This window comes from Chiloscyllium punctatum, chromosome 15 (assembly GCF_047496795.1).
Source record: "Chiloscyllium punctatum isolate Juve2018m chromosome 15, sChiPun1.3, whole genome shotgun sequence".
Classification (NCBI taxonomy): Eukaryota; Metazoa; Chordata; class Chondrichthyes; order Orectolobiformes; family Hemiscylliidae; genus Chiloscyllium; species Chiloscyllium punctatum.
Window position 1 is genome coordinate 86,117,161 of NC_092753.1, and position 15,120 is coordinate 86,132,280.

At 41.8% G+C, this 15,120-nt stretch overlaps 1 protein-coding gene across 1 annotated transcript in view; it reads left to right on the plus strand.

Moving 5' to 3' along the window:
• LOC140485870 (uncharacterized) overlaps positions 1-15,120 on the plus strand; it is a 73,664-nt gene that overhangs the window by 51,561 nt on the left and 6,983 nt on the right. Inside the window, exons 14-15 of the mRNA XM_072584322.1 lie at positions 5,758-6,036; positions 12,200-12,350. Of these exons, the coding sequence (XP_072440423.1) occupies positions 5,758-6,036; positions 12,200-12,350 (430 nt within the window). The remainder of the gene's footprint in view (positions 1-5,757; positions 6,037-12,199; positions 12,351-15,120) is intronic.

Genomic DNA, 15,120 nt, shown 5'->3' on the forward strand with positions numbered 1-15,120 from the left:
GAATCCCAAAGCCTTTTATTCTTATATAAGAAGCAAGCTGGTAACTAGAGAAAGGATGGTCCACTAAAGGATAAGGAAGAAAGGCTGTGTGTCGAACCTGAGAGAATGAGTGAGATTCTGAATGATTACTTTGCATCAGTGTTCACTGAGGAGAGAGGCATGATGAATGTTGAGATTAGGGATAGAAGTTTGATTAGTCTGGATCACGTTGATAATAGTAGGGAAGATGTTTTCGGTAGGCTAGAGGTTATTAAGGTAACAAATCCCCAGGACCGGATGGGATTTATCCCAGGTTGCTGAGGGAGGTGAGAGAGGAAATAGCTGGGGTCCTGACAGATATCTTTGTAGCATCCTTAAATACAGGTAAGGTGCCGGAGGACTGGAGGGTTGCTCATGTTGTCCCCCTGTACAAGAAGGGTAGTAGGGACATTCTGGGTAACTACAGACCAATGAGCCTGATGTCGATGGTGGGAAAGTTGCTGGAGAAGGTGTTGAGGGATAAATCTATTTATATTTGGAAAAGAATGGGCTTATCAGTGCTAGGTAACATGGGTTTGTGCAGGGGATATTGTGCCTTACCAATTTAATAGAGTTCTTTGAGGAAATGACCAAGTTGATAGATGAAGATGTTGAAGTCATATATATAGACTTTACTAAGGCATTTGATGAGGTTCCCCATGGTAAACTAATAGAATAAGTGAAGTCACATGGTGTGCAGGGTGTTCTAGCTAGGTGGATAAAGAACTGGTTGAACAACAGGATACAGAGAGTAGTAGTTGAAGGGAGTTTCTCAAAATGGAGGAAGGTGACCAGTGGTGTTCCACAGGGGTCAGTGCTGGGGCCACTGTTGTTTGTAATATACATAAATGATCTGGAAGAGGGTATGATCAGCAAGTTTGCAGATGACACGAAGATTGGTGATGTAGCAGAAAGCATGAGAGACTGTTAAAGAATACAGGAGGATATAGATAGACTGGAGAGTTGGGTGGAGAAGTGGCATTTTGTGAAGTCTAATTCTGGAGCAAATTATATAGTAAACGGAAGAATCTTGGGAAAAGTTGATGAACAGAGAGATCTGGGAGTTCAGGTCCATTGTACCCTGAAGATTACTGCACAGGTGGATGGAGTGGTCAAGAAGGCATATGGTATGCTTGCCCTCATCGGACGGGGTATTGAGTATAAAAGCTGGCAGGTCATGTTAAAATTGTACATGACATTGGTTCAGCCACATTTAGAATACTGTGTACAGTTCTGGTCGCCACATTACCAAAAGGATGTGGACGTTTCAGAGAGGGTGCAGAGAAGGTTTACGAGGATGTTGCCTGGTATAGAAGGTGCTAGTTGTGAAGAGAGGTTGAGTAGGTTAGGTTTATTTTCATTGGAAAAAAGGAGATTGAGGGGGGGGGGACCTGATTGAGGTCCAGAAAATCATGAAGGGTATAGACAGGGTGGATAGAGATTAGCTTTTTCCCAGGGTGGAGGATTCAATAACAAGAGGTCATGCTTTCAACATGAGAGGAAGAAAGTTTAAAAGGGATACACGCGGCAAGTACTTTACACAGAGGGTGGTAGGTGCCTGGAACGCATTGCGAGCAGAGGTGGTAGAGGCAGGCATGGTAGATTCATTTAAGGTGCGTTTAAACAGATGCATGAGTAGGTGTGGAGCAGAGGGATACTGATGCTTAGGAATTGGGCAACAGGTTTAATCAGTGGATTTGGATCGGCTCAGGCTTGGAGGGCCAAAGGGCCTGTTCCTGGGCTGTAAATTTTCTTTGTTATTTGTTAAGTTTGGCAACAGTTGTGAAGAGTAAACAGATTTTGGCTTGCTCAGAGAAGGCAAAGGATAGTAATGGAAGAGTGTTTTTCAGGCTGAAGGTCCATGATTAGTGGTGTTCCACAGGGATCCGTCCTGGGATCTCTGCTGTTTGTGATACATGTATCTAAATGATCTGGATGAAAATGTAGATGGGTGGGTTAGTAAGTTTGTAGTTGACTAAAAGATCAGTGGAGCTGTGGCAAGTGCAGAAGATTGTCAAAGGATACAGGGTGGGATATAGATGAGTTGCAGATGTGGATGCAGAAATAGTAGATGGAATTTCATCTGGGTAAGTGTGAGATCAAATGTTAAGGAAACAGGACAGTTAATGGCAGGAGTCTGAACAGCACTGAAGTCCATAGCTCCCTGAAAATGATCACACAAGTAGAAAAATGGTAAAGAATATATATGCCATGTTTGCCTTTATTGCTCGGAGCATTGAGTACAAGAGTCAGGATGTCATGTTGCAGCTTTATAAGATATTAGGCCACGCATTTAGAGTGTTGTGTTCATTTTTTGTTATCACGTTACAGGGAACTGGGTGGAGGCTTTGGAGAGAGTGCAGGAGAGGTTCACCAGGATGCTTTCTGGATTAGAGGGTGTTAGCTAAAAGGAAAGACTAGAAAAATTCAGGTTGTTTTCTCTGGAACGTTGAAGGCTGACAGGTTCTGGATTAGTGGTGCTGGAAGAGCACAGCAGTTCAGGCAGCATTCGGCTTTTGCCCGAAACGTCGATTTCGAAGCTACTTGGATGCTGCCTGAACTGCTGTGCTCTTCCAGCACCACTAATCCAGAGGAGACTTGATAGGAGTCTATCAACTTATGAGATGCATAAATAGGGTTAATGGTCAGAATCATTTTCTCAGAGTTGAAATTTCTAAAACTGGGGAGCATGCATTTAAGATGAGGGCGGGGGGAAGTTCAAAGGAGATGTGAGGGGCGAGCTTTTTACACAGAGAGTAGTAGGAGTCTGGGGTGGTGATGGAGGCAGATACAAAAGGAGCATTTAAGGGACTTTTAGATAAGCATATAAATAAGCAAGGAATGGACCAAGGGCAGGCGGAAGCGATTAGTTTAGTTCAGCACAATATCATGGGCCAAAGGGCCTGTTCCTGTGCTGTACTGTTCTATGTTTTATGTTAATGTTTTGAGTCCGATTACCCTTCTTCAGTTCACCTATGGTTGACTATTGACACCTGCAATTAACACCCGTTCATCTCTATCACTCCTCTGCTACCATTAGCACTCCCTTTGTCTCCTGCAATGGACACTGTCACAATCTTCCACTTGTTCGTCCTCCCCTTTGTCAAGTGTAAATGCCATCTTTTTCTAGGCCCCTTCGGTTCTGAAGAGAGGTCACACTAGACTTGAAGTGTTAATTTTGTGTTCTCTCCACAGATGCTCCTGAACCTTTCTCCATCACTTTTTATTTTTGTTTGTTTCAGATTTCCAGTCTCCAGTTTTTTGTTTTTATTACATTAAAGTTTAAAAACATTTATTTAAATAGCCGTATAAACATGTAAGTGCGAGATGCAAACCCCAAGCTGCCTTACATTTCCTCACTCATTTATTTATGTAAAATGTTTTTCTTTTTCAAAAAAACTCTTTGAAATTGCTGGTGCATAAATGATTGAACAAATAAATGGAAATAATTCCTTGTCTTATTTAAAAAAAACCTGAAACTTTGCCACTATTTGCTAAGTAAATCTCAATTTTCTTTAAATGCCAATCAATTTAAATGTCTATGCTTCCCTTTCAGAAATCAATCACACAGATATTAAACTGGATAACTAATATCTGGAAGTTGCCTCTAAGATAATCTTTTGTTTATAAAGTTACATTTGAATCTTTACTTTCAAAAATTAATAGCCTTGATCATCATATGTAAAATTTACAAGTGGACCACATTTCTACTGTTACCTTTTGTTGAGTAAAAGCATAGAAATCCCGTGCTCCATTCCCAGCACTTATCTTCCATAAATAAATCTAAATACTCAGTAAGAGTGAGCTTAAAATCTGGTACAATAGGTATAATAGCTGCACGAAGGTCGTAAAGCACTCCTGAAGTAGCTTTTTCACTTTCTTACTGTGAGCAATGTCATAGGCAATTTATGTTTGGATTCATACAATCATATAACATGAAAGTAGACCATTCGATTTGTCTCTTTGGAAATGTTGATCGCTTAATTTCTGCTTCTTTTGAAGATGCTTCAAGGTTATAAAATTTAATTTTTAAGTATTTGTCCAAATTTTATTTGAAGGTTACTGTTGAATCTATTTCCACCATCTTTTCAAACAGTTAGTTGCACGCCAATTTGCAATTTCACATTTGTAATTTGCACAAATGCCCCCAGTTTGCTCAATAAATATCTTCTTATTTACCTCTTATAGATTTTTCTTTTATGCAGGCATGCATATTTCTCTGTACCTATGAGGTTGTACAGAAAGGGGACAACATTTTTTTTATCAGTTCATTCTGACTTCATGAAACTCTGAGGATTTATGTGCAATTGTCAATTTACAGAGAATCTTTCCCGACAACTGAAAATACCCTCCAATTTTAGATCTTCTCAAAGAGGATTTAACTTTGACAGAATCCTACTTACAGCAATAGAATCTTGAGGCTTTGAAGGGACACTTGGTCTTGTTCCTGAAAAGTAGAGATATTCTATGGCTAAGAGCAACATAATGGGGGAAATTTGCTTGTAGAAGGACACTTTAGTGGTCATCAATATGGAAATAATATGTTAAACCTTGCATTTCGGGGTGAATTGCCTAATAATTGCTAGCTACGTAGAAAAAATAAAAATTCAGATGAAACTCTAAATTTGCAAGCATGAAACCTTGTACAAATGCCTCACTCACATGACAGTCAATCTGTAATTGACTTCAGGATGATTAGAGCAAGGAAACATATGCTTGAAAGAGATCAGGCTCTATAAACACCAGTTAGACTTTGGCAGTAGAAATAATACGTGGTGTGCAATATGGTATGCCACTCTGTACATTACCCAACAACTCATTCTCTGACTTCTTGAGCCTACAACAAAGGAGACCTACAGCTCAGCTGCTCTTATCCTAATTCAGGCTATGTCTAGTTCATTTATCACCCTTGTGATGCTGACACATGTTGGCTCTGAGTTGTTCAGCAACTACATTTTAATTTTTTAATAGAGTGTGCCACTCTGCCCATCGCGTCCACACCAACCCTCCGAAGAGTACCCCACGCACTCACCGCTCTGTAACCTTACATTTCCCATGACTAATCCACTTAGCTTGCATATCTTTGCACACAATGAGCAACTTAGCATGGTCAAACTACCTAACCTTTGGACTGTGGGAAGAAACTAGAGCAGCTGGAGGAAACCCACATAGGCATGAGGAGAATGTGCAAATTCCAGACACACACCAGTCACCTGAGGGTGGAATTGAACCCTGACACTGTGAGGCAGCAGTGCTAACCACTGAGCCGCTGTGCTGCTAGTAAAAGAAAAAAAATATTGTTATCCTTGTTGTCAGCCTTTTTTATGGCTGTGTCTATCTTTACACTCTGTCATTACCTGCAGCCCTACAACCCTCTGCAATCTCTGCGCACCTCTGATTTTAATCATTCCTATTATTGTTAGCTGGGTCCTAAATTCTGGAATTCACTACCTAATTCTCTTTCCTTCTCTGCCTCTCACTTCTTCTTTATGATGTTGCTTAAAACCTCTCAGATGAGACTTCTGGTCATTTGTCCTCATATCTTGCAAATGCAAATTTTGTTTGATATTATTCCTATGAATGACTTCAGGCATTTTACTGCATAAGTGGGACTATGTAAACCTGCATTTGTTTTGTAATATTAGCAGGACCAAACGTTGACTGATCCATTCATGCATGTTGCTGCTTTACTGAAGAGTTCAGTGTGATACACAATATTATACCCTCAATATCTTGCAGGTACAAAATAATTGACGGCACAGATGGAATCAGAGGATCATTCCTGGTTGACTATGCGTGTTTGAATAATGAACAGTCATTTGCTTTTGGAAAAAATGAAAGTTTAAATGCGACCATGATTCAGCAACGGAGGTCCTTTACTGTTCATGAAAATGAAAGCCTGAACGTTACTGTGAGCATTGAGTCAGGTCTGGTCAGAGACCCTCGACTCTTTATAAAGAGCTGCCATGTTGAGTCATCAACACATGAACCTGAAGGGGACAAACTGATAGAAAATGGGTAAGAAAAGAGGTTTGAACTCAACAGTCAGTTCCCAGTAAGAATGACATTTGATAGAAGAGATACCTTTGCAATCTGGAAATTGAATTAATGTTATTTAAAATGTAATCACAAACACAGTAGCTACAACAGCAGGTCAGAAGCTAGGAATACTGTGGCAGGTAACTCACCTCCTGACTCCCTAAAGCCTGTCCACAAGGCACAAGTCAGGAGTGTCATGGAATACTCCCCTTGTCTGGATGAGTTGGCCATGCTAAATTGCCCACAGTGTTAGGTGTGTTAGTCAGGAGTAAATATAGGGTCGGGGAATGGGTTTGGGTGGGTTTCTCTTCAGAGGGGCGGTGTGGACTTGTTGGGCTGAAGGGCTTGTTTCCACACTGTAGAGAATCTAATCAGAGGGCAGCTCCAATAACACTGAAGAAGCTTGACACCATCCAGCCTGCTTGATTGGCACTTAGTCCACAAGCATTCCTTCCCTCCAGCATTGACACTCAGCAGCAGCAGGTTGTACAATCCACAGGATGCACTGCAGAAATTCACCTCAGACACTTCTATCAAGAAGGATAAGGGCAGCAGATATAGGGGAACACCATCACCCTCAAGTTCTGCTTCAAGCCACTCACCAACCTGACTTGGAAATGTCTCACTGTTTCTTCACTGTCACTGGGTCAAAACACTGGAATTCCCTCCCTAAAGGCAATGTGGGTCAACCCACAGCAGGTGGACTGTAGCAGGGTAAGAAGGCAGCTCACCACCACCTTCTCAAGGGCAACTAGGGACAGGCAATAAATGCTGGCCCAGCCGGCAACACCCACATCCCACAAATGATTTAAAAACAATTTGAGTAAAGTTGAAAATTTCATGGACTACGTAATCAGTTTAAAAGAATGCAAACATATCATAATCATAATGTAAGAATAGATAAATTCCACAAGCAATAGGGAAATGGTGGACTGGACATTAAAGGAAATGTAATATTTAATTAAAATTATATCGAAATTACAAATCAACACACCATTTCTCCATACCAGATACTGAAGTTCATGTCATTAAATCATTTCGTACTTTACTGAAAACCTGAAAAATGTAAGGAATAGAGCAACTTTGATACACTTCCATCCCTCATTTTATCGGGTTGAATTTAGTCAAATCTCTGAGTTATCTTAAAGATTGTTATGGGTGTGGAGGTGATATTCGATTCTGAAAATATTTAGATAGCTTAAGAGGTTTTCTGAACTGAATACTCATGTCGAACATGGAGCTTTTGGACACGAACGACATTGTAAAAGTGGTACTGAGAGTCAAAGAACAATGTCGGAGCAAGCTTTTATATTCTTTCAATTTGGGTGGTTTGCATGGGTATGAGGGAAGGATGCTGCACAGGAATTACATTTTTGATCAAAGGGTGGAAAAAATCATTGCAGATCAAGAACAGGCTGTGGAGAGGCAGTGTCCACATTGTCATCCCATTCCAAGCTATTACACAATCCCTATTTTCAACACTTTCATCTTTATAAGGGTAAGGCTGCCTAACTTTATTTCAAGGGGAATTTGCAAACGTTAACACTGCTGCCTCAGAGCACCAGGGACCCAGGTTCGATTCCACCTCGGGGGCGACTGTCTGTGTGGAGTTTCCCTGTGTTTGCATGTGGTTCCTCTGGGTGCCCCACTTTCCTCCCACAATCCAAAGATATGCAGGCTAAGTGGATTGACCATGCTAAATTACCCATAGTGTCCAGGGATGTAGAGGCTAGGTGGATTAGCCATGGAAAAGCAGGGTTAAAGGATAGGGTGGTGGGATGGGTCTGGGTGGGATGCTGTTCAGAAGGTTAGTAGGGACTCAATGGGCTGAATGGCCTGTTTTCACACTGTAGGGATTCTATGTTCTATGACTGTATTTACATGGCATTATATTTAGTAGCTTTTGGCCAAATATTGCTACCTCACATTATGGTTTACTCATGATTTAGTGCTGTATACTTCTTACAAATAGTCCTTACATTAACTAAGGACAGCTCGCAATCACAATGGATGCACACGCTGCTATATTGATATTTTTCATTTCCTTCTTGCTACCAGTCTGTCCATTTCATTTGTCTATTCCTCTAAATGCTGAGATTTGATTCCAAGTACGGCTACACATCACATTTTGTTTTTAGTTATTGAGGCAGTCAAAGGATCAAGCCTTCACACAGAGTTTCAGAAACTTCAAACTAAGTAAAACATCTGGTGTGCTAAACTGGCCCTATTATTGAAATAGAACAAAGAATAAAAAAAATGTACAGTCCAGTAACAAGCCCTTCAGCCCCCCAAGCTTGAGCTGATCCAAATCAGCTGTCTAAACCTGTCACCCAATTCCTAAGCATTTGTATCCCTCTGCTCCCCACCGACTCATTCATCTGTTCAGACGCATCTTAAGTGAATCTACCACCTCTGCTGGCAATGTGTTCCAGATGCCCGCCACCCTCTGTGTGAAGTACTTGCCGTGTATATCCCCCTTAAACATTCCATCTCTCACCTTGAAACCGTGACCTCTCATTACTGAATCCTTCACCCTGGGAAAAAGCTTATCGCTATCCACCCTATCTGTGCACTTCATGATTTTGTAAACCTCAATCAGGTCCCCCCTCAATCTCCTTTTTTCTAATGAAAACGAACCTGACCTACTCAACCTCTCTTCATAGCTAGTACCTTCCATACCAGGCAACATCCTCATAAACCTTCTCCCCACCCTCTCCAAAGTGTCCACATCCTTTTGGTAATATGGCGACCAGAGCTGTACACAGTATTCTAAATGTGGCCAAACCAATGTCTTGTACAATTTTAACATGACCTGCCAGTTTTATACTCAGTACCCTGTCCAATGAAAACATATACCATATGCCTTCTTGACCACTCTATCCACCTGTGCAGCAACCTTCAGGGTACAATGGACCTGCACTCCCAGATCTCTCTGCCCATCAACTTTTCCCAAGGCTCTTCTGTTCATTGTATAATTCACTCTAGAATTAGTCTGGCCTAAATGCATCACCTCACATTTGTCTGGATTGAAGTCCATCTGTCACTTTTCCGCCCAACTCTCCTGTCTATCTACATCCTCCTGTATTCTTTGACAGTCCCTTATGCTCTCTGCTACTCCACCAATCTTTGTGTCATCTGCAAACTTGTTGATCATACCAACAGTGCTCTCTTCCAGATCATTTATGTATATTACAAACAACAGTGGCCCCAACACTGACCCCTGTGGAACAACACTGGTCACCTTTCTCCATTTCGAGAAACTCCCTTTAACTACTACTCTCTGTCTCCTGTTGCTCAACCAGTTCTTTATCCACCTAGCTAGAACACCCTGCACATCATGTGACTTCATTTTCTCCATTAGTCTACCATGGGGAACCTTATCAAACGCCTTACTACAGTCCATGGATATGACATCAACAGTCCTTCCTTCATCTATCAACTTGGTCACTTCCTCGAAGAACTCTATTAAATTGGTAAGGCATGATCTCCCCCCCACAAAACCAAGTTGCCTAAGACTGATAAGCTCATTCTTTTCTAAGTATAAATAGATCCTATCTCTCAGTAACTTCTCCAGCAACTTTCCCACCACCAACGTCAGGCTCACTAGTCTGTAGTTACCTGGAATATCCCTACTACCCTTCTTGTACAGGGGGACAACATGAGCAATCTTCCAGTCCTCCAGCACCTCACCTGTATTTAAGGATGCTACAAAGATATCTGTCAGGGCCCCAGCTATTTCCTCTCTCGCCTCTCAGCAACCTGGGATAGAGCCCAATGGGTCCTGGGGATTTGTCCACCTTAATACCCTCTAGCCTACCGAACACATCTTCCCTCCTTATGTCAATGTGATTCAGACTAATCAAACTTCTATCTCTAATCTCAACATTCATCATGTTCCTCTTCTCAGTGAACACTGATGCAAAGTAATCATTCAGAATCTCACCCATTCTCTCAGGTTCAACACACAGCCTTCCTTCATTATCCTTTAGTGGACCAATCCTTTCTCTAGTTACCCGCTTGATTCTTATATAAGAATAAGATGCTTTGGGATTCTCCTTAATTCTGCTTGCTGGAGCTATTTCATGACCCCTTTCAGCCCACTTGATTCCTTCTTTAAGACTTGTCCTGCTTTTCCGATATTCCTCCAGGGCCCGTTCTGTTCTTAGCTGCCTACACCTTATGTACGCTTCCCTTTTCCTCTTGGCTAGTTGTACAATTTCTCCTGTCATCCACGGTTCACAAATCTTGCCTTTCTTATCCTTTGCCTTCAACAGGACATGCCTATGCTGCACTATCTTTAACCTATCTTTGAAAACCTCCCACATCTCAAATGTGGACTTCCCTTCAAATAGCTGTGTTCTATCCACATTTCCAAGCTCCTACCTAATTTTGATATAATTGATTTTGGCCCAGTTTAGTACTCTTCCCTTAGGACCACTCTCTTCTTTATCTATGAGTATTCTAAAACTTACAGAATTGTGGTCACTGTTCCCAAAGAAATCCCCCACCACAACTTCTACTACCTGTCCTGGTTCGTTCCCCAGTACTAGATCCAATGTGGCCCCTTTTCACGTCAGATTATTGACATACTGCCCTAGAAAACTCTCCTGGACGCTTGTTACAAATTCTACCCCATCCAGACCTCTGACACTAAGTATATCCCAGTCAATGTTGGGAAAATTAAAATCTCCCATCACCACCACCCTATTGCTGCTACATCTTTCCATAAGCTGTTTAGCTATTTGTTCTTCTACATCACGCTTACTGTTGGGAGACCTGTAATACAACCCCAACAATGTAACTGCACCCTTCTTATTTCTCAGCTCCACCCATAATGCCTCACTACTCAAGACCTTCATAGTGTCCTCCTTTAGCACAGCCGTGATATCATCCCTGACCAGCAATGCTACTCCCCCCCCCTCCTTTTACTTCCCTTCCTGTCCTGTCTGAAGCATCTATATCCTGGAACATTTAGTTGCTTCAACCAAGTTTCTGTGATGGTAATAACGTCATACTTCCAGGCACCAATCCAAGCCCTAAGTTCATCTACCTTATGCACTATACTCCTTGCATTAAAGTAGATGCATTTCGGGCCACCAGTTCTTTTGCATTCATCTGCTCTCTGCCTACTCTTCCCTTTAGAAAAACCATAATTGGGTAAACAATGAAATTACTTGCATTCTTCCAGATTCTTTCATTGCTTCAGAATGCCAAGTGCAACGAAGCCAGTTTGAGTACTTTTTGAGGTAAAATTCATAGAATCACAGAGTCTCTACAATGTGGAAACAGGCCATTTGCCCCAATAAGTCCACACCGACTCTCTGAAGAATAAACCAACCGGACCCATTCCTGTACCCTATTACTTTACATTTCCACTGGTAATGTACCTAACCTAACCATCCCTGAACACTACGGGCAACTTAGCCTGGCCAACTCAGCTAACCTGCACATCTTTGGATTGTGGGAGGAAACCCGGGACAAAACATTGCAGATGTGGGGAGAATGTGCAAACAGACAGTCTGGTTGTTGTTGTAATTGGGAGCAAACACAACAGCCAATTAGTGAATTGAAAGGACCCCCCCAAACAATGATTTAATTATTAAAAATTAAACGTGGTAGAGCCATGTGGTCAGCATAGGAGCATTTGTGGAGAGAGAAACAGATTAAATAGTTTGGATCAATGAGCTTTCATCAGAATTGGATAGTGACTGAGTAATCTGTTTTATTTGTTGATATAAAATTTATTTCTCTTATTTAGATTGAGGGATCATCCAAACAATAGCACCAGTAATAGTGTAGCACTCCCACTGTACTGCCCTGAATTATTAGCTTGGATTATGAGCTGAGGGGCCTGATGAGCTTGAGTTCATGACTTTCTGCCTCAGGCAAAAGTCCAACCATGAACCAAGAGTGATACCTTTAAGATAAGACAGGACTTGGCTGTGATGCCCATCAAGATTGAATAGCTCACTGGCCATGTTTGGGCACATAGTTGAAGACTTGGTCATGGATTCCTTGGTTCTCATTAGCCTTGGGGCTCTAATCAGATCCTTCAGGAAGGAGGGATGAAAATGTTTTAGACTGAAAGATGTGGAAGGTTTTAATCAATAGATATTCGGTCTGTCTTCTTTTCTCTTGTTAGGTGTTCAAAATCGAAAGGGGTCTCAATTTATCGGAATGGAAATGCCTCACTGGTGTTGCTCTCTGTAGACACATCTGTTGCAAAGAACTCCACATATCTGAAATGTGAATTGCAAATCTGTGCTGAGAACCAATGTGCCTGCACCAATCACGTGAGTGAAAAGCACATTGTTTGTCACTATTCAGTGAATGACTTGTTTCCATACGTAACGTTAGAATTGTGTTCCAGTTAGTGTTTATGACAGAGACAAGGGGCCAAATGGCCTTCCCTTTCTGAATACATCATTCTATCATTTCCTCTGCTTATTAATACTTGCCAAAACTCTTGACCGGTTAACAGGTTAAACCACTGTCAGAGCCTCAAACCAGAAAAGTAGGCATAAAGGACAGCCTTAATCCATTTCTATCTCCAAATTTTTTTTTCTGTCTTTCTCCTCTTGCTCAAGTGAGAGTGACCATTGTGAAAGTCTAATTCTGGAAATACTGACAGCACTTTCCCATTGACAGCTGGCAAGGGCACTCTGTTTTGATCTGTAGATTTTAACAGATATGAACATCGGGTTATAAGTTGGGTTGTCAATTTGCTATAATCCATTTTGCCTTCCTGCATCAAGTTGGGTTCTACTTCAATTAATCTATTTTGATTTTGGGAGCATTGTTCTTATATTTGACGCTTCCCTCATCCAGATCCAATCTGTAAGTTCATGTTTTTTTTTCTGTTTCACTTCCTGGTGTTGGGATGCTGAGGTAAATTGTATCACTGTGTGAACTCAGACTCAGGGTTAAACATGAACTTGGTTGCTCTGTGGGACTCAGAGCCACATCAAGTGTCTGTTTACATGCTTCATGTTTTATTTTGTTTGTTAAAAGGACTATTACATTTCTGAGGAAGTCCTACTTTAGCAGGACACTCAAAATGTCAGTACTACTGTTCATTCTAAGTCTGTCCAAGAGAAAGGTTCTTGATTATATGTTTTTCGCTCCTCTAGCTTATCTCTCCACGCTTCAGGCTCACTGCCTTTATTCCTGATGAAGGGCTTTTGCCCGAAACGTCGATTTCACTGCTCCTTGGATGCTGCCTGAACTGCTGTGCTCTTCCAGCACCACTAATCCAGTATTTGGTTTTCAGCATCTGCAGTTATTGTTTTTACCTCTATATGTTTTTCGAGCTAAGTCTCTTGATTAAACTTAAAATATAAGCCATAGCTATTAATTTAACCTGGGACGGTGTTATTTTCTGGGTCTGTAGATTGTGAAAGAGCAAAAATGGCCTTTGCAGTGATACGTACTTCTTGTCAGATGTGGGAGTTTAAAGAGAGTTTAAGGGTTACTGCGGATTATATCTGCCATAAATGCTGTTGGATGCGAATCTTATCAGATCGAGTGGATCGGTTGGAGAGACAGATAGAAGCGATGAGGAATTTGCAACAGCAACAATATGTGATGGATGGCAGTTATAGGAAGGGGGGAAAGTCTCAGATACAGTCACATGGATGGGTTAATTCCAAGAAGGGTAAGAGAGGTAGACAGCTAGAGCAGGAGTCTTTTGTGGATATACCCATTTCAAACAGGTATGCTGTTTCAGAAAATGTAGGGGTGATGGATTCTCAGGGGAACGTAGCACAAACAGCCAAGTTTCTGGTATTGAGACTGGCTCTAATGCAACGAGGGGTACGTCGGCTTCCAAGAGATCAATTTTGTCAGGGGATTCTGTAGTCAGAGGTACAGACAGACGTTTCTGTGGCCAGCAGAGAAAAAGCAGAATGGTGTGTTATTTCCCTGGTGCCAGGATCAAGGATGTCTCAGAGAGGGTGCAGAATGTTCTCACGGGGGAGAGGGGCCAGCAGGAGGTCATTGTCCACGTTGGAACCAATGACATTGGAAAGGTAAAGGTTGAGACTCTGAAGGGAGATTACAGAGAGTTAGGTAGAAATTTAAAAAGGAGGTCCTCAAGGGTAATAATATCTTGATTACTCCCAGCACTATGAGCTAGTGAGGGCAGGAATAGGAGGATAGAGCAGATGAATGCATGGCTGAGGAGCTAGTGTATGGGAGAAGGATTCACATTTTTGGATCATTGGAATCTCTTTTGGGGTAGAAGTGACCTGTACAACAAAGACGGATTGCACCTAAATTGGAAGGGGACTAATATGCTGGCAGGGAAATTTGCTAGAACTGCGTGGGAGGATTTAAACTAGTCAGGTGGGGGGTGGGTGGGGCCCAGGGAGATAGTGAGGAAAGAGTTCGATCTGAGACGGGTACAGCTGAGAACAGATGTGAGTCAAACAGTCAGGGCAGGCAGGGACAAGGTAGGACTAATAAATTAAACTGCATTTATTTCAATGCAAGGGGCCTAACAGGGAAGGCAGATGAACTCAGGGCATGGTTAGGAACATGGGACTGGGATATCATAGCAATTACGGAAACATGGCTCAGGGATGGGCAGGACTGGCAGCTGAATGTTCCAGGATACAAATGCTACAGGAAAGATAGAAAGGGAGGCAAAAGAGGAGGGGAGTGGCATTTTTGATAAGGGATAGCATTGCAGCTGTGCTAAGGGAGGATATTCCTGGAAATACATCCAGGGAAGTTATTTAGGTGCAACTGAGAAATAAGAAAGGGATGATCACCTTATTGGGATTGTATTATAGACCCCCCCCCAACAGTCAGAGAGTAATTGAGAAACAAACTTGTAAGGAGATCTCAGCTATCTGTAAGAATAATAGGGTAGTTATGGTTGGGGATTTTAACTTTCCAAACATCGACTGGGACTGCCATAGTGTTAAAGGTTTAGATGGAAAGGAATTTCTTAAGTGCGTACAAGACAATTTTCTGATTCAGTATGTGGATGTATCTCCTAGAGAAGGTGCAAAACTTGACCTACTCTTGGGAAATAAGGCAGGGCAGGTGACTGAGGTGTCA